The sequence below is a fragment of the Hippocampus zosterae genome, chromosome 12 (assembly GCF_025434085.1).
Source record: "Hippocampus zosterae strain Florida chromosome 12, ASM2543408v3, whole genome shotgun sequence".
NCBI classification, from domain to species: domain Eukaryota; kingdom Metazoa; phylum Chordata; class Actinopteri; order Syngnathiformes; family Syngnathidae; genus Hippocampus; species Hippocampus zosterae.
In genome coordinates, this window is record NC_067462.1 from 12,245,818 (window position 1) to 12,269,291 (window position 23,474).

Sequence of the window (23,474 nt, forward strand, 5' to 3'; positions counted from 1 at the left end):
CATAAAGGTTATGAACAGAATCGGCGACAAAGGGCAGCCTTGGCGGAGTCCTACCCCACTGGAAACGGTTCCGACTTACTGCCGGCAATGCGAACCAAACTCTGACATCGGTGGTATAGTGACCGAACAGCCCGTATCAGGGGGTTCGGTACCCCATACCCACGAAGCACCCCCCACAGAACTCCCCGAGGGACACGGTCAAACGCCTTCTCCAAGTCCACAAAACACATGTAGACTGGTTGGGCGAATTCCCACATACCCTCAAGGACCCTGCTAAGGGTGTAGAGCTGGTCCACTGTTCCACGGCCGGGACGAAAACCACACTGCTCCTCCTCAATCTGAGGCTCGACTTCCTGACGGACCCTCCTCTCCAGCACCCCTGAATAGACCTTACCAGGGAGGCTGAGGAGTGTGATCCCTCTGTAGTTGGAACACACCCTCCGGTCCCCCTTTTTAAAAAGAGGGACGACCACCCCGGTCTGCCAATCCAGAGGCACTCTCCCTGTTGACCACGCGATGTTGCAGAGGCGTGTCAACCAGGACAGCCCCACAACATCCAGAGCCTTGAGGAACTCCGGGCGGATCTCATCCACCCCTGGGGCCTTGCCACCGAGGAGCTTTTTAACAACATCGGTGACTTCAACCACAGAGATAGGAGAGCCCACCTCAGAGTCCCCAGGCTCTGCTTCCTCCAAGGAAGGCGTGTTGGTGGAGTTGAGGAGGTCTTCGAAGTACCCTGCCCACCGGTTCACAACGTCCCGAGTCGAAGTCAGCAGCGCCCCATCCCCACTGTACACAGTGTTAGTGGTGCACTGCTTCCCCCTCCTGAGACGTCGGATGGTGGACCAGAATTTCCTCGAAGCCGTCCGGAAGTCGGCTTCCATGGCCTCACCGAACTCTTCCCACGCTCGGGTTTTTGCCTCGGCGACCACCGAAGCCGCGGTCCGCTTGGCCAGTCGATACCCGTCAGCTGCCTCTGGGGTCCCACAGGCCATAAAGGCTCGATAGGACTCCTTCTTCAGCTTGACGGCATCCCGTACTGCTGGTGTCCACCAGCGAGTACGGGGATTGCCGCCACGACAGGCACCAACCACCTTACGGCCACAACTCAGATTGGCCGCCTCAACATTAGAGGCACGGAACATGGTCCACTCGGGCTCAATGTCCCCCGCCTCCCCCGGAACATGGGAAAAGCTCTGTCGGAGGTGGGAGTTGAAACTCCTTCTGACAGGGGATTCCGCCAGACGCTCCCAACAAACCCTCACTATACGTTTGGGTCTGCCAGGACGGACCGGCATCTTCCCCCACCATCGGAGCCTACTCAGCACCAGGTGGTGATCAGTTGACAGCTCCGCCCCTCTCTTCACACGAGTGTCCAGAACATGCGGCCGCAAATCCGATGATACAACTACAAAGTCGATCATCGAACTGCGGCCTAGGGTGTCCTGGTGCCAAGTGCACATATGGACACCCTTATGTTTGAACAAGGTGTTCGTTATGGACAATCCGTGACGAGCACAGAAGTCCAATAACAAAACACCACTCGGGTTTTGATCGGGGGGGGCCGTTCCTCCCAATCACGCTCCTCCAGGTATCACTGTCATTGCCCACGTGAGCATTGAAGTCCCCCAGCAGAACAACGGAGTCCCCAGCAGGAGTACTCTCCAGCACACCCTCCAAGGACTCCAAAAAGGGTGGGTATGCTGAGCTGCTGTTTGGTGCATATGCACAAACAACAGTCAGGACCCGTCCACCCACCCGAAGGCGGAGGGAGGCAACCCTCTCGTCTACCGGTGTGAACCCCAATGTACAGGCACTGAGCCGGGGGGCAATGAGTATGCCCACACCTGCTCTGCGCCTCTCACCGTGAGCAACTCCAGAGTGGAAGAGAGTCCAACCCCTCTCGAGAGAACTGGTACGAGAACCCAGGCTGTGTGTGGAGGCAAGTCCGACTATATCCAGTCGGAAATTCTCTGCCTCACATACCAGCTCGGGCTCCTTCCCTGCCAGAGAGGTGACATTCCATGTCCCAAGAGCTAGCTTCTGCAGCCGAGGATCGGACCGCCAGGGTCCCCGCCTTTGGCTGCCGCCCAGCTCACATTGCACCCGACCCCTTTGGCCCCTCTCATGGGTGGTGAGCCCATGGGAAGGGGGACCCACGTTGCCTCTTCGGGCTGTACCCGGCCGGGCCCCATGGGTGTAAGCCCGGCCACCAGGCGCCTGCCAACGAGCCCCACCTCCAGGCCTGGCTCCAGAGGGGGGCCCCGGTGACCCGCGTCCGGGCAAGGGAAACTGAGATCCATTAATTTTACTCATCATAAGGGGTCTTTTGAGCCGTGCTTTGTCTGGCCCCTCACCTAGAACCTGTTTGCCATGGGTGACCCTGCCAGGGGCATAAAGCCCCAGACAACTTAGCTTCTAGGATCATTGGGACACACAAACCCCTCCACCACGGTAAGGTGACGACTCACGGAGGGGGACTCCTAACCCTAATGTGGGATTGGCAACAATGAACTTGGGTTGCTAATCAGCGGGTGTTTGCATATTTTTATCCAATCATGAGTGTTGACATGTAAGATGGTGCAAGCCCTCCTAATTAAGTGAAAAGATTTTGAAATCCAGGCTGGACTTCACAAATAAAAGGGAGGAAAAAGTGATGTAATACGGTTATGCTTTTGTGTCATAGTTAAGGGTCTTGTTGCTGACTACAGTAAAAGAGGAGAAAAAAAGTGTATTCAACATTGTTGAGCAACAGACTAGACTAGGGAGGTTCAAAAAGAGCTTTATCCCGCTCTTCGACGCGGTCATTAAAAATACAGAGGCTGGCTCGAAAAGAACTCCCGTAGTTGCTGGAGTCTTCAAATTCCAATAGGGTCAATCTTTGCGAATCTGACAAAAAAAACCTTTCCATAATTCAAGTCATGAATACAAATCCTATCATATGGATGTGTTGCCGAGAGTAACTATTTTGGGGTGCTCGGCGCAATTCCTGATTTGGCATTACAGTACGGTATAACAAGTGCCACAAATGTCATAATTGGCAAACCATTTTGTGGAATAATACTTCTTCCTTCCCCAGTTTTGACCATGTACAAATATTTGCCTTCATATGCAATTGCTACAGCTCATTGGTGTATATCTACTTTATGATGTTTTCCTTTTAAACATGTCAGAGGAATGTATATGTATTAATGAACACTGGGATATATTATGGTCTTGTTAGTTTGCACGAGTAAACAAACAGTGAGTCGAGCAATATAGTATCCAATGCTACTCAGGCACCACAAGATTTCAAAGGTTTCAAATTTAAACAAAATAATTTTCAGAACCCACCAAATGTGAAATCAAACGGGCAAGTAAATCTTGAGTTATCTGCCTATTTTTTTTTTTTAATCTGCCCACTGTTGTTTTTTCAACGGGCGCTATGGCGCCCCCTACCCGCAAAACCTGAAACGTGACAGGGTTACCGGAACATTGTTTCCCCCAACTAGCTACAGTCCGTGCACATTCACCGCCTGGACTGCGCAAATCTGCACGCACAGCCCCAGAAAGTAAGTGCACTAATATTTGCCGTTTTTGAACACAATTGGTGCGTGGAAGTAAACAGAAATGTGCTATGCATAGTTGGTATGGCACCTGTATTTAACCTCCCGGTACGTTGTCCACGAGTGCTTTGCCTCGTCCTCTTTCTCGTTCTACATCCGCACATTGCATTTAAATAATTCTACGACTAATGCTTCAACACACGGGAAATGCACCACGAATCACCTGGATTAATCAAGCAATCTAAACGCGATCGCAGCGTGAATATTCGTTCGAAAGCAGGAAATTGTGACGTCATTCAGAAACCGTGAGTTTTGCATTACAATTCTTAAATCCAGCGAAACATAACAATTATGTAATCATACAAACGTAATTCCAGAATAATTATTGTCAACGCTGCGTCGAAGGGAAAATATTGAGAAGTTTGCATACTAAAAAAATTACATAAAAACGGTTATATAACCCAACCTATAACCGTATAGATATTGCACAATACGAACATCTAATACAATAACTATAAACAAAACAATAATCCAGCTAAAGATTGTCACTCTCAGAGAGGTGATACTCAACATTAGTGCATACTGTTATTGTAGACCGTGCGTCAGTAGCCAGTATCACAATAATGTCCCCAAGTCGCCTTTACCTGTAGGGTTAGACCAGGGGCGCAGCTACAGATTGTCTGACTCTGGTCACCCTGTGGCCACCTCCGTGGCCACCCCTATACATAGGGAAAAATGTGAAAATCTGTAAAAAAAATAAAATAAAAAATTCTAAACACGGATGCAGTATTGTTGTGTGGGCTGGCAAAATGAAAGCCTTTTCTTATGAAGGTAGACTGTCCTGCATTTTTTTCAAAACCCCGCCTTGTAAACTTCAGTGTGTAGACTTTTTGCAGTCCCTGTATGTAGATTGTTATAAAGTATGTGGATATACTCTAATAATGGCAAAATGGTTACTGGAGTCTTGTAGGTGGAACGAATATTGTGCCGAGGTGTTTCTGATTGTGTTTTCTATTGTTTTGCCAGACCTCGTGTCATGGCATCTCCACTGAGGAGTCTCGTTTATGATGATAATCGGTACAACAAGGCCTTCCATCTTTTTCTGGAGCGCTCCTCTGAACATCAGTGTATGAAGGACTTTATACACAATGTCCTACCGGACGTTTTGGCCAGGTAATCCACCTCACACGCCTGTTTGCATTTGTAATAATACTGTACTGTCACAATTGGCCGAATGCTTCAATGGTGAAAGGCTTGACCAAGACCAATTGTACTCCATGTAACAATGGTCATAAAGTTTATTTTATGACATGGTTTGATTTTAGCAGATTAACTCCATTGTCAAGAACATGGCTTTAACCTTTAAGATGAGGGAAGGTTGATTTCACACGTGGCACTTGTCTAAACCCATGTGCTTGAGAGACAGTTGCTTTGTATTAGCAGAGAGAGAGAGATTTAAATTGTTCTTGAAATGTTAGTCTGTGATGAATGACGCAGAAGGATACTCTACGTGACAGAAATAATTAATCTTACCATTTATGATGAGTTCGTACATGCTTGGTGGGATACAAAAAGGGTCAAAGAGTATGCCCGATGTTTGGCAGGTCTGACAATGTCATTTTGTTCATTTATTCTGTTCTCCACAGCATTGGAAACGGCAAGCCCCATCTGAATGTTATTGGAGTTGGAAGTGGTGATGGTAAGAGACAGCTTTAAAAGCATAGCTTTTAAAGCTTTACAGTCGGTCCCACCTCACATTTAATGACACACTATATAACTGAGTAACTTCTGCAGCGGTCACTTGAGGTGAGGACACATTCTTGTATCAGTAACTACACTGTTGTGTCCTTAATTGCCCTACCAGCAAGAAAAGAAAAAGAGAGATCACTCCCAAGAGTTTGTATTTATCTGTTTTGTTGTCTTTAAAATCTCATTCACAGATAGTGTGACCGCATCAAGTCACTGTTTTAATCCTCGGTGCTCACCACTGTGAAGTGGTGAAGTTGTGCTAACTTCCAAGTTATCAAGTGCTGCTGCTACTTTGTATTGCTGTCCAAGCCAATCCTATTCATTTACCTGAACTATTTACACCCAGCCCGTTGTGGTGATGTTGCACACTCGAATGGACAAATCAAAGTTGAGTGAACTGAAAATCATGTCACAGACCATTTTTCAGCCTCAAGCAGGATACACACATTGCGATTTTGAACATCGTACAGTTATACCTCGGTTTTGCTACAATAATCCGTTCCCGAGGGCTGTTCGAAAACCGAAACCATGCTCTTTAAAAAAAAAGATCTTTATAGAACACATCTGCTCTCAATGGAACTCTACACAAGTCTACCCGAGGATTTATATAGCGCTTTCACATTGTCACTTCCTCGTGTAAGGAAGACGAGAGGAGTCAGATGGCACATTCAAGTTCGCTCAGTTTGGTCGAGAACCGATTTTTGGTCATAATCTGAGGCCTAAAAAACTCCCTTTTTGGTCGAAAACCGATTTGGTCGTGAACAGAGACGTTCGAAAACCAAGGTTTAACTGTAACTGATTTTTTTTTTAATCGTGTAGTTGTTTCTAGGTTGGCAAAACACAATGTACAATGCGCGTATGAATACCCGATTTGAAATATTGAACGTTTAATATTTTCATTTGTCTCCCTGGTGTTACTTACTTCCATCATTTTGTTATAAATTCTTCAATAGTTTTGTTTGTGTGGAAAAAGTACTTATACAGTAGGTCACAAGTTCTCACATATGTTCTGTGTATGTGTTTGGAAATGAAGAATGTGCTGGTGCTTGTAGGTCGCATTGATCTCGAGATGTTCTCCGAGCTCCATCAGAAGCACCCTGAGGCGATGGTGGATTACGAGGTTGTAGAACCAAGCAGTCAGCAGCTTCATTGCTACAAAGGTAGCTGCGCTTTCCGCTAACCGTGTGTTGCTATTTAACTTTACACAGGCTTACAATGGAGCTCTGTTCTTACATTGGTGGGGTAACTCGAATTCATATGCAAATCGGAGCAGACAAAATTCTATCAATAGGATTTACAAAGGGGTGAAAAATGTCCTGTAGATTTCCATTCCCTATAAAAGAAAGGTTTACATACCCCTTTTCAAATGTTTTTTGTGATATAAAAATAAAATAACAAAAGTGAAAAGTCAAAATATGTTTTTTCTTAATTGTACATTTTGCATTTGCTGGTGCAGTGTTGCTGTCGCAGAAGTCTGATTTGGATTACATCATATTTAAGTGGAACAAGATGACTGCCATCGAGTTTGAGGAGCAATGGAAGTTGAAGGAAATAACAAAGAAGATTGACTTCATTCACATGATTCAGGTGCGCGCCGCAGACAATCCAAAGCGCACTTCCATCATTTGGTATCTATTATTCCATTAGAAAATCAGTTTGTATGATGTGATGTCTTAATTAGGCATTCCATAAATCCAAATCTGAAGCTCATTGATCTGTGGTGCAATTGACAGATGCTCTACTATGTCAACAATGTCGAAGCCACCATCACATTCTTCCGGAGTCTCCTTGCCCCGAATGGGAAGCTTCTCATTATTCTTGTGTCTGGTAAGGGATCGTTTCTCTCATCTCTCTGCGTATTTCTACATTAATTTCTAATGTTAGGGTGGAAAATAGACGTAGCTATTCGTTGTAAATATGTGCTGACTTACACTGGAGATGGTTGAACTATGGGGTTTTGCTCGCTTTAAGCTACCGTATTTTCCGGACTATAAGTCACAGTTTTTTTCATAGTTTGGCCGGGGGTGCGATTTATACTCTGGAGCGACTTGTGTGAAATGATTAACACATGATTATGTCATTTCACATGTTATTTTCACATTAAACCACAAGAGGGCGCTCTCGGCCTGTGTTGATAAATTCACGATGAGTCTGACTTAAGCGACGTAGAAGAGGAAGCGGCGCATCGTCTACTTCCCGAGTTGGGGGAGTTGTTTAAAAGTGACACGGAAGATGAAGATTTCATTGGATTTAGTGATTTGGAGTGAAACTGATAGTTTGGTAAACTTGTTAGCATGTTCTTTACGCTAGAGTTATCTGAATAACTCTTAATCTGTTACGTCGTTACTGACATTACCAGGCATGTCTGTCATGTAACGTTGGCATACCGTACACTTATTCATGTTCTTATTTTAAATTTCCTTTCAAGATGACATGTATCTTTTTGGTGTTGGATTTTATCAAATAAATTTCCCCCAAAAATGCGACTTATACTCCAGTCTTCTTAATTATGCATTTTTTGGCTGGTACGATTTATAATCCGGAGCGACGTATATAATCCAAAAAATACAGTATATCAATCCAAATTATCTGAATAAAATCCAGGATGTCACTTTTTTGTTTGTAGTGAATTATGCTTGTAGAACTTTTTTGACTTCAATTACTGAAAACGGAGATTTTCACACTCCTCTCCCAGTCACGCCAATTTTTATTTTGAGTGTAGACTGCAAAACATTGTGTCAGACATCAAAAGGTGAATATGAGAGTAGAGATAGACATTGTCTAGTCTTCACTGTGGTCTTTTTTTCAGGCGAGAGTGGTTGGGGAAAGTTGTGGCAGACCTTCAGGGGTCAGATCTGTGCCTGCGAAATAGCTCAATGTACGACCACAACAGACGTCAAAAGCATCCTGGACGCGGGGGGGGTGCAATACAAGAGCTACATGCTGCCTTCTCAAATGGATATCACCGAGTGTTTCACAGAGGGTGACGAGAGCGGAGATCTGCTGCTTGACTTCCTCACCGAGGTGGATCACTTCAGCCAAACGGCCTCGCCGCAACTCAAAGCGGATGTCCTGAAGTTACTGCGAGACCCAGCTTGTTCTCGGGAGGCAGACGGAAAAGTTGTCTTCAATAACAATCTGGAGGTTGTTGTTGTTGATTCACCCAGATAAAAGTGAATTGGAACTCAATACACACGTGTAAAGCAAGCAAAAATAATTTTTTTATTCCAGGTAGGTGAAGTGATTTGAGCTCTGAGCCACTTAAGTTCCTTTTCATCATGTTTAATATTAATTGTGCATAATTTTGTGCAAAAGATATAGAAATTGTAATCCTCTCTAAACTGTTTATTAGGTCATTTAGAGTGGAGCACAATCCATTCTGTCAATCTGTGATTTGTTCCACCTGTAATGAAACGTTCTCTTTAGGAAATGATGCAAATGGAACGTATTTCTGAAACATTTATTTTGTGCATGCAATACTTTCTTTGGTCCCCCCCCCGCCTCAATTGTTGCTGCTGTAGATTGCAAATTTCTCCGTTGTGGGACAAAAAAAAGTTGTCTTATATTATCCAATCCAGGGTCAAAGTGCTATCATATAACATTTGTCGACAACATTTTAAATAATTAATTTGAATCGCATTTACATATTCTTATCTGTCATACACATACAAAAATAGTATAAAAAATAAATCACAATAAGTCATAACTTTTGAGTGATGCAGTGTTCCAGTATTATCAACACATTTACCCACCCCGCCCACTTTTTTTTGGTTGCCATTGCTAGTATGGCTCCCTCTTGTGCTGCATGCATGAAAGCCTTGGGTGATATGCAGATGCCTCAAAAATGTTGATCAAATTGCAAGTTGTATGACAACTGTCGCATTCATTGTGTTAAGCACGCCTGCCTTACAGTGCTGTGTTTCAGGATTTGAATCGGCCTGTTCTCGTCATGTTGTGTCACTTGATAAAATGTCGACTCTGACTTTGATTAGTTGCACTGTTAAAACTTGTCATTCATTCATTCATTCGTCTTCCGAACCGCTCTATCCTCGCTAGGGTAGCGGGGGGTGCTGGAGCCTATCCCAGCTGTCCTCGGGCAGTAGGCGGGGGACACCCTGAACCGGTTGTCAATGTTGATTAATTGTATTTCAATCTAGGCAAATAAATGCGATGACGACCTAGATTAACAGCAACCATTTTTACAAAGTGTTGCAAAATGTTTATTTAATTAAAGGTATTGAATAACGAAGTCTGTGTGTGACTGGCAACAAAACCTAATATCAGTAGGCAAAAGGAATACAGTACAGTATCACAGGTGACCACTAATTTTTGGGTTCTCCACTTTAAAGGATGCATCCTTTAAGTTCAATAATGTTATGTGCCTTTATACAGGCATTACATAGGGTGAACTGACTGCATTAGAGTACTCTGAGCTACTGGCACCATCTTGAGGGTGGTATGATTAAGTGAAACTTTGAAATATCACTTGGGGATCTTCCATTGTTTTTACAAAATACTCAAGTACAAGTATTTCTTGTTTCAGAATTTGACCTTGGGGTTTACACCTTGATGACAGAATTTCATTTACAAAAGCAACAATATAGATATATAAAAGTAAATATAAGTGTTACAACAACCAAAACCGGTGGTCGGCTACCCGCGGCCCAAGAGCTGCATGCGGCACTTTAGCGCCGCTCTAGTAGCTCCCTGGAGCTTTTTCAACAACGTTTGAAAATGGAAAAAGATGGGGGAGGGAAATATACGCATAAATATATTTATGCATATATTGTAATAGCAATTTATATATATATTTTTTATGTGGTTTCTGTAATAGGACAAACATGACAAAACATTTTTAACGTTTCTCAATGCTGTAAAACTGTGTAGAATAAAAAATTACATTTCAACATTTCTGTCAGCGAAGCTCTGCGTCATAACCTGCGAAACACGTACACCGTAAAAACGAACTTTTTCCTCTAGTAAATTATATCTACTAAATGTTAATATCTACATATAAGTATTTGGTTTTTATGACAACTTAAAATAATTGTGCAAATTTTACACAATGTTTTCCTACAATGAATAAACCGCAATGTAAGAGTAACATTTACTTGCAATTCACTCAGAATGTTTACACAATTAATAGAGATGACACATAAAACAAAAAAATTCGAACTATAATTTACTTAAATGGAATGAATGGAATCAGTTTGTGTGCGCATGCTCATTGACCAACACGCGACATGTGTTCGGACCCATTCTTCTTGTACTACAAATACTGCTACTGGTCACTCAAAAATGGTTCAATGATTTTGTTGTTTACGATGATAGTAATGCTGCGTGTTATACCGGAGCCATATTCCTTGTGTGTTCTATACACTTGGCCAATAAAGATGATTCTGCTTCTGATTCTGACAGCATTAGTTAACGTTACCTGAGGCAATCTGTTTTCCATCATAACCACCATAATCCTGTCTAAATATATCTTGATGTAGTGTGGTTAAAATGTGATGTGTAGTGTTTTTGAATATTTCTGCATGTTGAATGTGTTATTTAGCAAAATGGATAGCATGGCATTTTGCCGCCATTGCCTCACGTAACGCTTGCTAATGTTAACTTACCACGAATCAGCTAAACTGATTTTAATTTGTTTGTTACACTGTTGGGATATCACTGAAGTGTTTGGTGTGTCCCAAGGAGTTTTTAGGAAGAGCGGGTGTGACCACAAGGAAACAATGGGTTTGCTAATCGTATGGCTCACGATTATTTCGATGTGTCAGAGCAGAATTAGCTAACGTTATCTGAGGCAACCTGTTTTAATCTCGAGCATAATCGTTTCTCAATATATCTTGATGTAGTGGAGGAAAAATGGAATGCGTTGATAAAACAGAGCCCTATCTTAAATCGAGTTATAAACCAATATGATTAGTTAATGTTGTTTAATATGATACATTTTGTGTATTTTCTTTCAGGTTTGGTCAATGCATTGCAGTTAGTCTTTTGGTAAGTGCATAACAGTATTCATAATACATAACAACAACCCTCCACTCAAACACAGGCCATTGTTTTAATAGTATTCTCTCTTCTTTTACAGGTTTCATGGTGTCTAATCAGTTTTGGTGAGTATAAAATATGATTTCCACCATTTTTGTTTTTTTACAGATTTGGCCTCTAGATGATGATTGGCTGGTTTGAACGATGCTGTGACATAGCCATGCAAGCGTTGCAATTTTAGGACTTAAACTTGTTTTGAGCTCTTTAAACATGATGGATTGAAATATTTTCACACCAGTCAACGCCAGTCACTATCCTTCTTGTACTCAGATTGTCCTTGTTCCATTAAGGTTTGTTGTGCACTTCACTCTCATCTATTTTGAGATCATCCCCAAAATGTGCCCTTCGAACAAACTGTTTCTTTTTTGTGCCTTATTTGTAACTTGTGTTGTTTTCATTCAGAGAAAAACAGTATTTTGACTACCTCGCGACTCATCTTGGAAAGCAAGAAACTGTCCACTGTGTTTTTAGATGGTGTGACAAATGCACTTATTTACGCAACCTTTGCTTCATAGCCTGGAGGATTTTAAATGTACTGTTTCAGGCATTTTAGGCAAGAAGCTCGTTTGCATTTGTCAGGGTGCCATGGGTGTTCCAAGGGTGTGGAGGCAATCTGTTTTCCATCATAACCACCATAATCCTGTCTAAATATATCTTGATGTAGTGTGGTTAAAAAGTGATGTGTAGTGTTTTTGTAATATTTCTGCATGTTGACTGTGTTATTTAGCAAAATGGATAGCATGGCATTTTGCCGCCATTGCCTCACGTAACGCTTGCTAATGTTAACTTACCACGAATCAGCTAAACTGATTTTAATTTGTTTGTTACACTGTTGGGATATCACTGAAATGTTTGGTGTGTCCCAAGGAGTTTTTAGGAAGAGCGGGTGTGACCACAAGGAAACAATGGGTTTGCTAATCGTATGGCTCACGATTATTTCGATGTGTCTGAGCAGAATTAGCTAACGTTATCTGAGGCAACCTGTTTTAATCTCGAGCATAATCGTTTCTCAATATATCTTGATGTAGTGGAGGAAAAATGGAATGCGTTGATAAAACAGAGCCCTATCTTAAATCAAGTTATAAACCAATATGATTAGTTAATGTTGTTTAATATGATACATTTTGTGTATTTTCTTTCAGGTTTGGTCAAGAAGAAGAAGAAGAAGAAAAAAGAAGAAAAAAACCTTTATTAGTCTCACAATGGAGAAATTCCCAATTCACAGCAGCAAAGTTATGAAAGTAAGAAGTAGAACAACAAAATATAGGAGCTGCTGGAAAGGCAGCCACTCTCGCGGCGCCATTTTGAAGTCAAAATAACAAAAATAACACAAGACAACACATAGGACACAGACAGTCGTTCAATCTTCACCAATTTTCTGCATACACTTTGTTGTCTGAAGCAGTTCTAGATGAAAGAGGAGAGGATCAAAGTGTCCTTTCTCCAGTGGATCAGAGACGTCATGCTGAAAATGTGCACACGTCTGCTACAAGCTAAGTTTTGAAAGCAAACACAAAGCTGTAGCATCCATTGACGAAAAGAGATTAGTTCAATTCTCCTGTCCCACGTAATCCGCTTCAAAATCCAAGCCGCGACTCCCAGCTCCAAATCCGCATCGGCACTCCGCGCCAACGCTCCTTTCTTCTCAACGTCGGCTCCTCAAGACCTCCATCCATCCAGCTGCAGACCGTTCAACAGCACCGATCTCTCCGCTGAACAAAGCGGGGCTGTGAAAATTGCTGCCGATTACAGGCGCAAGACACAAGCGCCCCGGGACTGTCCAGCAACGACAGTCAAATGTCGCCGACATTCCTCCAGTCAAAAACAGTGCTGGTATACCCATGCTGCCGAGAAGGCGCAACCACCAAGCACAGAGTCTCCTCCTTGATGAATGTCATGGCCAAAAAATGCTGAAAAAGGTCCACATCAAGTCCACACGACGTAACAACAAACACAAAGTGACAAAAGAAACACAAGAACAACAAAAAAAGCAAGGCTCATGAGAGCACTTGCTGACGGCTGCCTACTCGGGCGCCATCTTGACTTCAAAGTCAATGCATTGCAGTTAGTCTTTTGGTAAGTGCATAACAGTATTCATAATACATAACAACAACCCTCCACTCAAACACAGGCCATTGTTTTAATAGTATTCTCTCTTCTTTTACAGGTTTCATGGTGTCTAATCAGTTTTGGTGAGTATAAAATATGATTTCCACCATTTTTGTTTTTTTACAGATTTGGCCTCTAGATGATGATTGGCTGGTTTGAACGATGCTGTGACATAGCCATGCAAGCGTTGCAATTTTAGGACTTAAACTTGTTTTGAGCTCTTTAAACATGATGGATTGAAATATTTTCACACCAGTCAACGCCAGTCACTATCCTTCTTGTACTCAGATTGTCCTTGTTCCATTAAGGTTTGTTGTGCACTTCACTCTCATCTATTTTGAGATCATCCCCAAAATGTGCCCTTCGAACAAACTGTTTCTTTTTTGTGCCTTATTTGTAACTTGTGTTGTTTTCATTCAGAGAAAAACAGTATTTTGACTACCTCGCGACTCATCTTGGAAAGCAAGAAACTGTCCACTGTGTTTTTAGATGGTGTGACAAATGCACTTATTTACGCAACCTTTGCTTCATAGCCTGGAGGATTTTAAATGTACTGTTTCAGGCATTTTAGGCAAGAAGCTCGTTTGCATTTGTCAGGGTGCCATGGGTGTTCCAAGGGTGTGGAGGCAATCTGTTTTCCATCATAACCACCATAATCCTGTCTAAATATATCTTGATGTAGTGTGGTTAAAAAGTGATGTGTAGTGTTTTTGTAATATTTCTGCATGTTGACTGTGTTATTTAGCAAAATGGATAGCATGGCATTTTGCCGCCATTGCCTCACGTAACGCTTACTAATGTTAACTTACCACGAATCAGCTAAACTGATTTTAATTTGTTTGTTACACTGTTGGGATATCACTGAAATGTTTGGTGTGTCCCAAGGAGTTTTTAGGAAGAGCGGGTGTGACCACAAGGAAACAATGGGTTTGCTAATCGTATGGCTCACGATTATTTCGATGTGTCTGAGCAGAATTAGCTAACGTTATCTGAGGCAACCTGTTTTAATCTCGAGCATAATCGTTTCTCAATATATCTTGATGTAGTGGAGGAAAAATGGAATGCGTTGATAAAACAGAGCCCTATCTTAAATCAAGTTATAAACCAATATGATTAGTTAATGTTGTTTAATATGATACATTTTGTGTATTTTCTTTCAGGTTTGGTCAAGAAGAAGAAGAAGAAGAAAAAAGAAGAAAAAAACCTTTATTAGTCTCACAATGGAGAAATTCCCAATTCACAGCAGCAAAGTTATGAAAGTAAGAAGTAGAACAACAAAATATAGGAGCTGCTGGAAAGGCAGCCACTCTCGCGGCGCCATTTTGAAGTCAAAATAACAAAAATAACACAAGACAACACATAGGACACAGACAGTCGTTCAATCTTCACCAATTTTCTGCATACACTTTGTTGTCTGAAGCAGTTCCAGATGAAAGAGGAGAGGATCAAAGTGTCCTTTCTCCAGTGGATCAGAGACGTCATGCTGAAAATGTGCACACGTCTGCTACAAGCTAAGTTTTGAAAGCAAACACAAAGCTGTAGCATCCATTGACGAAAAGAGATTAGTTCACTTCTCCTGTCCCACGTAATCCGCTTCAAAATCCAAGCCGCGACTCCCAGCTCCAAATCCGCATCGGCACTCCGCGCCAACGCTCCTTTCTTCTCAACGTCGGCTCCTCAAGACCTCCATCCATCCAGCCGCAGACCGTTCAACAGCACCGATCTCTCCGCTGAACAAAGCGGGGCTGTGAAAATTGCTGCCCATTACAGGCGCAAGACACAAGCGCCCCGGGACTGTCCAGCAACGACAGTCAAATGTCGCCGACATTCCTCCAGTCAAAAACAGTGCTGGTATACCCATGCTGCCGAGAAGGCGCAACCACCAAGCACAGAGTCTCCTCCTTGATGAATGTCATGGCCAAAAAATGCTGAAAAAGGTCCACATCAAGTCCACACGACGTAACAACAAACACAAAGTGACAAAAGAAACACAAGAACAACAAAAAAAGCAAGGCTCATGAGAGCACTTGCTGACGGCTGCCTACTCGGGCGCCATCTTGACTTCAAAGTCAATGCATTGCAGTTAGTCTTTTGGTAAGTGCATAACAGTATTCATAATACATAACAACAACCCTCCACTCAAACACAGGCCATTGTTTTAATAGTATTCTCTCTTCTTTTACAGGTTTCTTGGTGTCTAATCAGTTTTGGTGAGTATAAAATATGATTTCCACCATTTTTGTTTTTTTACAGATTTGGCCTCTAGATGAAGATTGGCTGGTTTGAACGATGCTGTGACATAGCCCTGCAAGCGTTGCAATTTTAGGACTTAAACTTGTTTTGAGCTCTTTAAACATGATGGATTGAAATATTTTCACACCAGTCAATGCCAGTCACTATCCTTCTTGTACTCAGATTGTCCTTGTTCCATTAAGGTTTGTTGTGCACTTCACTCTCATCTATTTTGAGACCATCCCCAAAGTGTGCCCTTCGAACAAACTGTTTCTTTTTCGTGCCTTATTTGTAACTTGTGTTGTTTTCATTCAGAGAAACAGTATTTTGACTACCTTGCAACTCATCTTGAAAAGCAAGAAACTGTGCAGTGTGTTTTAGATGGTGTGACAAATGCACTTAGTTACACAACCTTTGCTTCATAGCCTGGAGGATTTTTAAATGTACTGTTTCAGACATTTTAGGCAAGAAGCTCGTTTGCATTTGTCAGGGTGCCATGGGTGTTCCAAGGGTGTGTCAGACATGAATGAATTAATCTAATATTACTACTAAATAGGAAACATTCAACACCACATCTTCTCAGAAAGTAGGGGAGTTGGAATGCATGCATGCGCAGAGCCTATACCTTATGTTAAATGAACCGATGACTAGGACTTGTATTGAATATGGACATTACTATTACATTGGAATAGTCTGTGAACTGACCAGATGCATTGTATAATTTAATATGGAAAACATGCTTATTTGACACGAGTTTATGATTGAGTCTTAATTATTTAATGTATTGAACCCAATTGCAATTATTACATTGTAAATAACAATAGTGTGTAACTTAATAATTGAGTTGAGTAAGAGTTTCTTAATATTTCCCTCTATATAATCTTTAGTTTCTTGTAAATGTTACTATGATGAGTAGGACATACATGAATAATTTACTTAAAGTGAGTGCAAATATTTACGAGAATTATTTAAGTAAATGTTACTCGTCGTCTTTTTCAGTGTCTATTAGCAGGGCTGGATGTCAGCCAGGTGGCTGTTGTAAAAAACAAAAAAAACAACGTTTCAGGTACAATTTACCAAGGGTACTGGCAAAGAATGATAATCTGGAGAGCTGAAAGAAGCAATTTTAAATAGTACTCCTGAGCTACGATATCGTAGCTACGAGTACAAAAGTTAACAAATTTATAGTTGTGGGAGGTATTGCACAATGTATGTTTTCTTCACTGTGTAACTGTGTGCAACAAGTCTACATCTAACATCTGGTTTGACGGCATGTGTGTGTGTGTGTGTGTGTGTGTGTGTGTGTGTGTCCTCTGTCTTACAATTATGCACTATGTACACAGGAAGGGCATATGCATCGTGTAGTATTCAATGTACCCGCCTATGCATACTATTCAATGTGCCGTTCCCATTGTACTATTAACTTGGTTCCGGAAGCCTTATAAGTGTATCAATAGTTATACAACAACAAATCATGTTTATTTTTTGTTTTTATTTTTTCCAGGGTTCCGGTTAAACCTGATTGGCGTGTTTCGTGTGTATTTGTTTGACTGTTCTGCCTATCTGTAATCTCCTTTCAACCGTGAACATTAAAAGGGAATATATGATATAGTGACATATTTTATTTAATGTCGAAAACATGATTACGGAATCCTGCAACCCCTGTGAGGATAAGCAGATCCCAAAATGAATGCATGGATTGGATGGATGGATGATTATGAAAATGCTGGATTTTATTTTGAAATTGCTCATTTGAATCGCTCCAATATAATTAGCTTTCCCTGGAGTTGACTGACTTGACTGGTATTCAACACAGAGGAGCGTTAAGGTAAAGGAGTGATGAATGCAATAACATTTTCAATTACAAGATTGTTCTGATATTGTATGACCATGCTGTTATTTTAATAATTCAGAATTATGGAAGCAAGGACCAAGTCAACCATCTTTGAGGGCAGTGCTGCCCGAGTTTTTCAGTTCTATCTGCAAAATTCGGACGAGCACACAGCTGTTGTCCGTTTTCTCGAGGATCACCTCCCAGCTGAGTTCAAGAGGTAGCAAAACGTCATTTATTATGTGATGAAATGAACAGGTCAAACATTGATTCTACCAGATATCAATTATCCACACAACTACTGTTTAAAAAAAATATATCTCGAAGATCTTTGAATTTCAATAACTAAAATATATATTGTACATGAAAAAAACATTGTCTAAATGTATTTATTGCACCAAAATCGCTTGATGAGCAGTAAAATAATTTACTGAATTTTAAAACCTGACCACTGTACATTTGATTGATCAGTTGTTACAAAATCGTGTCATTCTCCTTGATACAATGTTCTGTAACTTGATACAGTATGATTTTTTTCTTTTTTTTTCTGTGTGTTGGTGCAGAATGGCAGCAGATAAAAACGAGCTGGCTGTTCTCGGTGTGGGAAGTGGTGGAGGTACAGTATATGACGAGTGAAATGCAGCAACAGTTCACTTTTTCCTGACTGTAAATGTGATGGCTGCGATTGGATGGCAACCAGTTAAGCATACGCGACGCCTCTCGCCCAGAGTCAGCTCAAGTTTAGCCCGGGAACCAAATGAGGACAAACTATCCAACCACAAATGACATTCAGAGATCTTCATGGCTTTGCAGACTATACAATTCTAACAGCATTTCACAGTGTCATTGCATTCTTATTTTATTGTCTTTTTTTTATCTATTCAATGAACAGAATCCATCTGGGATTCCAAATTATTCAGACTAGATGCTTCATAAATGTAACCTCAGTTACTTTTAATATGCTGTATGCAAGCTCACTTTAAGGAGCTTATTTCTTGACTGGGTGCAGGCGAAGTGGATGTCCAGATCCTGTCTCTCTTACAGTCCACCTTCTCCACTCTTCCCATCACTGCCGACATTGTCGAAGGAAGCGTTGAACTGCTTGCCAACTTCAAAGGTATGGGCAACACGACGTGAGGCTTTAGATGTAGGAAGTTGTCTATTTTTTTTTCGTGCACCTCGTCAATAATAATAATAATAATAATACATATCATTTATAAGCAGCTTCTTTTAAATAGTTTGAGTCCACCCAACATTTAAATGGAGCCACGATGTGTGTTTTGAATCCGACACTGAAAAATCGTTTTGTCCATATTTCCTTTTCCCGTGTCCAATCACCTGTTCAAATAAACAGTGATTTTTTTAATGATGGTTGGTTTCTTACTGTATTGCATTTCCAGCATTGGTAAGAAAGACTGAAAGCCTTCAGAAGATTCCATTCACTTGGCATGTTATGTCAAGTGAGGATTACATAAAGCAAATCAACGGCTTGAAGACATATGACTTCATTCACCTGATTCAGGTATTATCTATCAGTCTGTTCTCTTTCTATTCGTCTGTATCTATGTATTCATGATGGGAATTTGTCTTTTTTTTAATCAACTAATTTGCAGGGTTTTTTTCAATTACCAATTGATAGTTATCTTTAAAGGCAAAAATGGGAAGCTAATCAGTTCATTTATTACAAAATTTCAATGATGTTTGTTGCGTGCAGGATTTAGCAAAACAGAAATGTTTTTTTAGCGGCGTAGTTTTATTTGGAGCACTCAGAGAGTTTGGCATCCAACAGGAGGAAGCCGGAAATAGCCAATAAGGCAAAAGATTTTGCTCAAGAGATGTAGAGTATTTTACTTCTTGTAACATAAAAATAGTTTACGGTTCCTTCAGCCCACAATTTTTAGTACATTTTTCCTCGAACAATTTCACCACAATTATTACAGCATATCCCGACAGCAATTCAAATTTTAACTGTTGTTTTGTGAAGTGAATATTCCTCTCAATCCTTTGCTTTACAGATGATTTACTACGTTGATGACCTGACAGAAAGTATCAAATTCTATCACAGCATTCTCAAGAAGAACGGCAGCCTTGTGATTATAATAGAAAAAAGTAAGGCCCAGAGTCTCTCACGTGTCACCTCTTGTGGTTTTCATATTTATTTTAATTGTCAGTGTCATTGTCTCCAGTATCTCCGCCACACAGACAAAAAATACACAGGCTTCAAAATTAAAAAAAATTAAAAATTAAAAACCAGACATAATTTTAGCTCACAAGCAGATGAGTCAGCATAGATCAACTACATTCTTAATGTACAGCTGCTTGTTGCTTCGACAGAAAAATAAAAGGGTTAATTGAAAAATGCTTCTTCTGATGCTGTAACTTTGAATTTTAATTCAAATGACTATTGTGATACAGCCGGTCGTAGCTGGGACACCCTGTGGAGGACTTCAGAGGAGCTGGAAGACAATGAGACCCCTCGGTATCGCTCATCTGAAGATGTCCTGGCCTCCCTCAAGACTCTGGGTCTGAAATACGAAGAGTATTCCATCCCCAACACCTTTGACATCACTGAGTGCTTTGATCCAAACAGCACGATCGGACAGGGTCTGCTTTGTTACCTTACTTCAACACCTGATTTTTACAAGTCGTTCACGCCACAAATAAGATCTGACATACTGAAACTTATCAGGAGCAAGTGTAGCACTGAAAAAGATGGCAAGATACTTTTCGACAATTGTTTGAGTTGTGTATTTGTGCATGCTTGATTTTGTCCTCTGGAGTGATAGGCATCATTCATCAGCTAACTTAAAAAGAAAACTGGCCTATCGCCCCGAAAAAGTGTTGAGTTGAATGTAGCGCACTCTGTTAAACTGTATTTAAGTAAAAAAATAGCATTTTTTGTTTAACTAGGTACATTTAACATGTACAACTCAATTGAAAAAAATACTAATAAATTTAGAGAGGACATGGAAAGAAAGACATCTGAAATAAGGCCTGTGTGTGCTCTTCTAATTGGGAATGTATCCAGAATAACTAACCACTTCAAACTCATAGTTAAATGGGAGCCAGCGCACAACCTTTCTACATTTTTAGTGCCTCTGAATAACACTAATAGATTTCTGCTGTTCTAATAGGCTTTTCCTGACACTGTTTCTCTTTCTTGCATGAAATTAAAGAGTTGTTCAAACACTGATTGTTATTTTGAACTGTTCATAATTCCATAATAAGACATCTACTTTGGAAAGACTAAGCAGCCACTGCACAAGACACATGTCATAACATCAGTGGGCAGCTTCTTCAGGTGCAAAATCGTCAGTTTGTTTGCATCCAGAAGCAGGGGCATTCGGCAACAGATTCCAGACACCGCTGGTTTGAAAGACACTTTTTATGTCTGACTCTAAGACAGGGGATGAGGCTTGAGGCATCACCTTTTGTCTGCTTATAACAATGTCCTTCCATCTCTCCACACAAAAGATTGCCTCATTCAAGGGGAAGAGTGGCACTATAAACTGTTAGGCCACAAGATGAGTCAACGACTGCTTGCTGTGCAGGACGATCTATTGTTGACCAGGGAACACACCCTCTGAGGCATAAGTAAAGGCATGGATCAAAAACAGGCTCTTGAGGACCCCAGATATCGACCACATATGAACTGGATGCTTTAAAACAGGGGTACCCAGCCCTGACAGCACTTGGTAGCTCCTTCAGCCAGAGACTGTTACACCCGCGCTGCAATAAGGAGAGATACCGACGCTCGTTCCTACCGACTGCTGTCAGGCTGATGAATAAAAAATAACAATCATAATAATAATAATAATTAAATGATGTGAAGGAAAATTGTAAATAGTACTGCGATTTATCCATTGTGTTCATATTGTATTTAATTGAAAGATGTTTGTTGTTTTTTTTCTCTTTCTCCTTTCTTCTTTCTACATACATTCTTGCTGCTGGAGGCTGTAAATTTCCCCAGTGTGGGACGAATAAAGGATATCTTATCTTATCTTACCCAAACTTTTTTGACCTAAGATCTACTTTTCGATCAACCAACCTCCCGCAATCGACCGGTTACCGCGCAGGGGCACCTACGAACGTACTTGTAGGTACATGCCATGATGAACAACAGCCATAACTGCCCCTAGGATGAACAATCCAGAAAATGCAGACGAAACACATTCTGAATGGCAATAATAATAAAAATAAAAGATATAGCGCAACAGGTCTGATCGCAAGCTGCAATTGCAGCCGGCTAAGCGCTAACAAATTCTGGTGACGCAAGTCACACACCACCATAAGTTAAAGTTGATCTGCTGTATTTTATTTTGTTTTTAAATACTTTTTGCGAAAGTGACACTGATAGGATGATTATGGTGCAGTGTGCATTAACACAAAAAGTATATTACTAACATGCACAGAGATACCCGATTGTTTGTTTGTTTGTTTGTTTTCCTTTACACTCCTTGCCATCGACTTGGGGCCTGTCCGGAGCTACCGGTCGATCGCGATCGACGTGATGGGCACCCCTGCTTGTAAAAGAAACAGTACCTTTGACCAAAGCAACTGTTTTTCACCTGAATGCCAGCAGATGGCGGTGCATGTGCAAGAATGGCGCAAACTGCATCGGTGTGCTTTACAAGCTCCTCGCCAGAGGGCACAACGACTTAACTTTCACACAACAGACGCCTCATAGAGAAAAACACTAATGAGCATTAACGTTCACCAAAAACATGTTAAAATTGATGGCCGACTTTGAAAGGTAACATTTTGGTTATGATGTGACTCCACATCCACAAACAACACATGTCAAGCTCCTCAGGTTATGTCTCGGGCTATCTGGTAAATGTGTTCTGGCTGCTCATTTACCTCATTAGCTTTATTAGCTCAGTAATTGAAATTCATCAGAAATTCTTGTCCATGCACTACCCTCAACATCCCCCTCCCCCTTCTCCATCCCCTGCCGATGTCAGTGCGTTTTCAGCACCTGCTCAGGCTTCATTAAAGGCGGTCCTCACTGGGCCCTCACGCACCACCAAGAGACAGAGTATTAGTCACTGAGATAATCAACCTCAACACACCGACGCTAATTCTCTTCAAGAACTGTGCTACTTGGCGTCTTATCGCAGAAGATAAATACATTTTCACAGCTCATCTCAAACTATGACATGACATGGGCACCGTTTTGTTGTAATTGTCTCTATTATGATAATGGCGTGTGAAATCCATCCGTCCTAACCAAGCATGTCAGATGTAGCTCACGTGCCAACCCACTGATTTTGAGACACCTTTCAATGAAGTTCTTCATCCGAAAAGAAGCCAACCTGCTTCACTCCATCTGGCCGGCGACCACAGATGAACCTTTCGACTCTGGCTCAGGCTAATGAGCAAATCCCATCATTATATATGTATATATTATATATATATTTGTTTGTCTCTGTGTGCCTTGTGATTGGCTGGCAACCGATTCAGGGTGTCCCCCGCCTACTGCCCGGAGACAGCTGGGATAGGCTCCAGCACCCTCCGCGACCCTAGTGAGGATCAAGCGGTGAGGAAGATGAATATATATATATATACATATATGAGATTCTTGGCTATAAGAGCAACCATGGAAGCCATGAGATACATTACCCACCATGGAAAAGACGGTTGGAGGCTAAGATCAAGGCGGCTCGGAAAGATGTGAGTCAATTGACGGAGGCCCAGAGAGGTGTGATGAAAAGGCCGATACCCGAGAGGTACATCCAGATGACCATACCTGAAGCACTCGAAACTGCCAAACAAAGGCTCCAAGCCTTGTCCAGCCGCCTAAAGCGGTACACGAAAGAGAATGAGGCCAGACGAATAAACAGGCTGTTCGCAACACAACCTGCAAAAGTGTACCCTCAGTGGCAGGTCCTAACAACAGAGCTGACCCACCAAGACTGGAAACTGAAAGGTACTGGAGAGGCATATGGGAGAAG

At 41.6% G+C, this 23,474-nt stretch overlaps 3 protein-coding genes across 8 annotated transcripts in view; all 3 read left to right on the top strand.

Annotated features, from left to right (window-relative positions):
- LOC127611167 (histamine N-methyltransferase-like) overlaps positions 1–12,864 on the top strand; it is a 39,937-nt gene extending 27,073 nt beyond the window's left edge. Inside the window, exon 10 of one of the 2 annotated variants that reach the window (XR_007965253.1) lies at positions 12,491–12,864. The gene's annotated coding sequence lies outside the window, so the exon portion shown is untranslated. Of the gene's footprint in view, positions 1–8,646; positions 9,544–12,490 lie in introns of those variants that run through there. The other variant, XR_007965252.1, reaches the window with a different exon arrangement.
- LOC127611166 (histamine N-methyltransferase-like) lies at positions 3,431–16,544 on the top strand. Of its 4 annotated transcripts, XR_007965250.1 has the most exons (10): positions 3,431–3,551; positions 4,572–4,718; positions 5,192–5,244; positions 6,347–6,454; positions 6,751–6,881; positions 7,028–7,121; positions 8,104–8,525; positions 11,267–11,297; positions 11,389–11,638; positions 15,893–16,544. XR_007965250.1 is itself a non-coding variant. In XM_052081534.1 (7 exons), exons 2-7 carry the CDS (start codon positions 4,582–4,584, stop codon positions 8,463–8,465), a joined length of 885 nt encoding a protein of 294 aa, XP_051937494.1. In that variant the 5' UTR covers positions 3,431–3,551; positions 4,572–4,581; the 3' UTR covers positions 8,466–9,543. The 4 variants fall into 4 exon arrangements, 1 of the variants encoding a protein (XP_051937494.1); XR_007965249.1 differs by lacking the exon at positions 11,389–11,638 and having other exon boundaries at positions 15,643–16,544; XR_007965251.1 differs by lacking the exon at positions 15,893–16,544 and having other exon boundaries at positions 11,389–11,700.
- A 109-nt stretch (positions 16,545–16,653) lies between these two features.
- LOC127611168 (histamine N-methyltransferase-like) lies at positions 16,654–20,719 on the top strand. Of its 2 annotated transcripts, XM_052081536.1 has the most exons (7): positions 16,677–17,517; positions 17,603–17,740; positions 18,084–18,136; positions 18,530–18,637; positions 18,921–19,042; positions 19,536–19,629; positions 19,936–20,719. In XM_052081536.1, the coding sequence occupies exons 2-7, from the start codon at positions 17,607–17,609 to the stop codon at positions 20,283–20,285; spliced, it is 861 nt and encodes a 286-aa protein (XP_051937496.1). In that variant the 5' UTR covers positions 16,677–17,517; positions 17,603–17,606; the 3' UTR covers positions 20,286–20,719. The 2 variants fall into 2 exon arrangements, with proteins under 2 accessions (XP_051937497.1, XP_051937496.1); XM_052081537.1 differs by lacking the exons at positions 18,921–19,042; positions 19,536–19,629 and having other exon boundaries at positions 16,654–17,517.
- The last annotated feature ends 2,755 nt before the right edge of the window (positions 20,720–23,474 follow it).

What these genes read in the sequence shown, in the direction of transcription:
- LOC127611166 (XM_052081534.1), top strand. Translation starts at nt 4,582, where the DNA reads ATGGCATCTCCACTGAGGAGTCTCGTTTATGATGATAATCGGTACAAC. An exon ending in GCAGCTTCATTGCTACAAAG is followed by an intron (nt 6,455 to 6,750) that starts GTAGCTGCGCTT and finishes TTGCTGGTGCAG; the next exon opens with TGTTGCTGTCGCAGAAGTCT. An exon ending in ACTTCATTCACATGATTCAG is followed by an intron (nt 6,882 to 7,027) that starts GTGCGCGCCGCA and finishes TGCAATTGACAG; the next exon opens with ATGCTCTACTATGTCAACAA.
- LOC127611168 (XM_052081536.1), top strand. Translation starts at nt 17,607, where the DNA reads ATGGAAGCAAGGACCAAGTCAACCATCTTTGAGGGCAGTGCTGCCCGA. An exon ending in CTCCCAGCTGAGTTCAAGAG is followed by an intron (nt 17,741 to 18,083) that starts GTAGCAAAACGT and finishes GTGTTGGTGCAG; the next exon opens with AATGGCAGCAGATAAAAACG. An exon ending in TGTGATTATAATAGAAAAAA is followed by an intron (nt 19,630 to 19,935) that starts GTAAGGCCCAGA and finishes ATTGTGATACAG; the next exon opens with CCGGTCGTAGCTGGGACACC.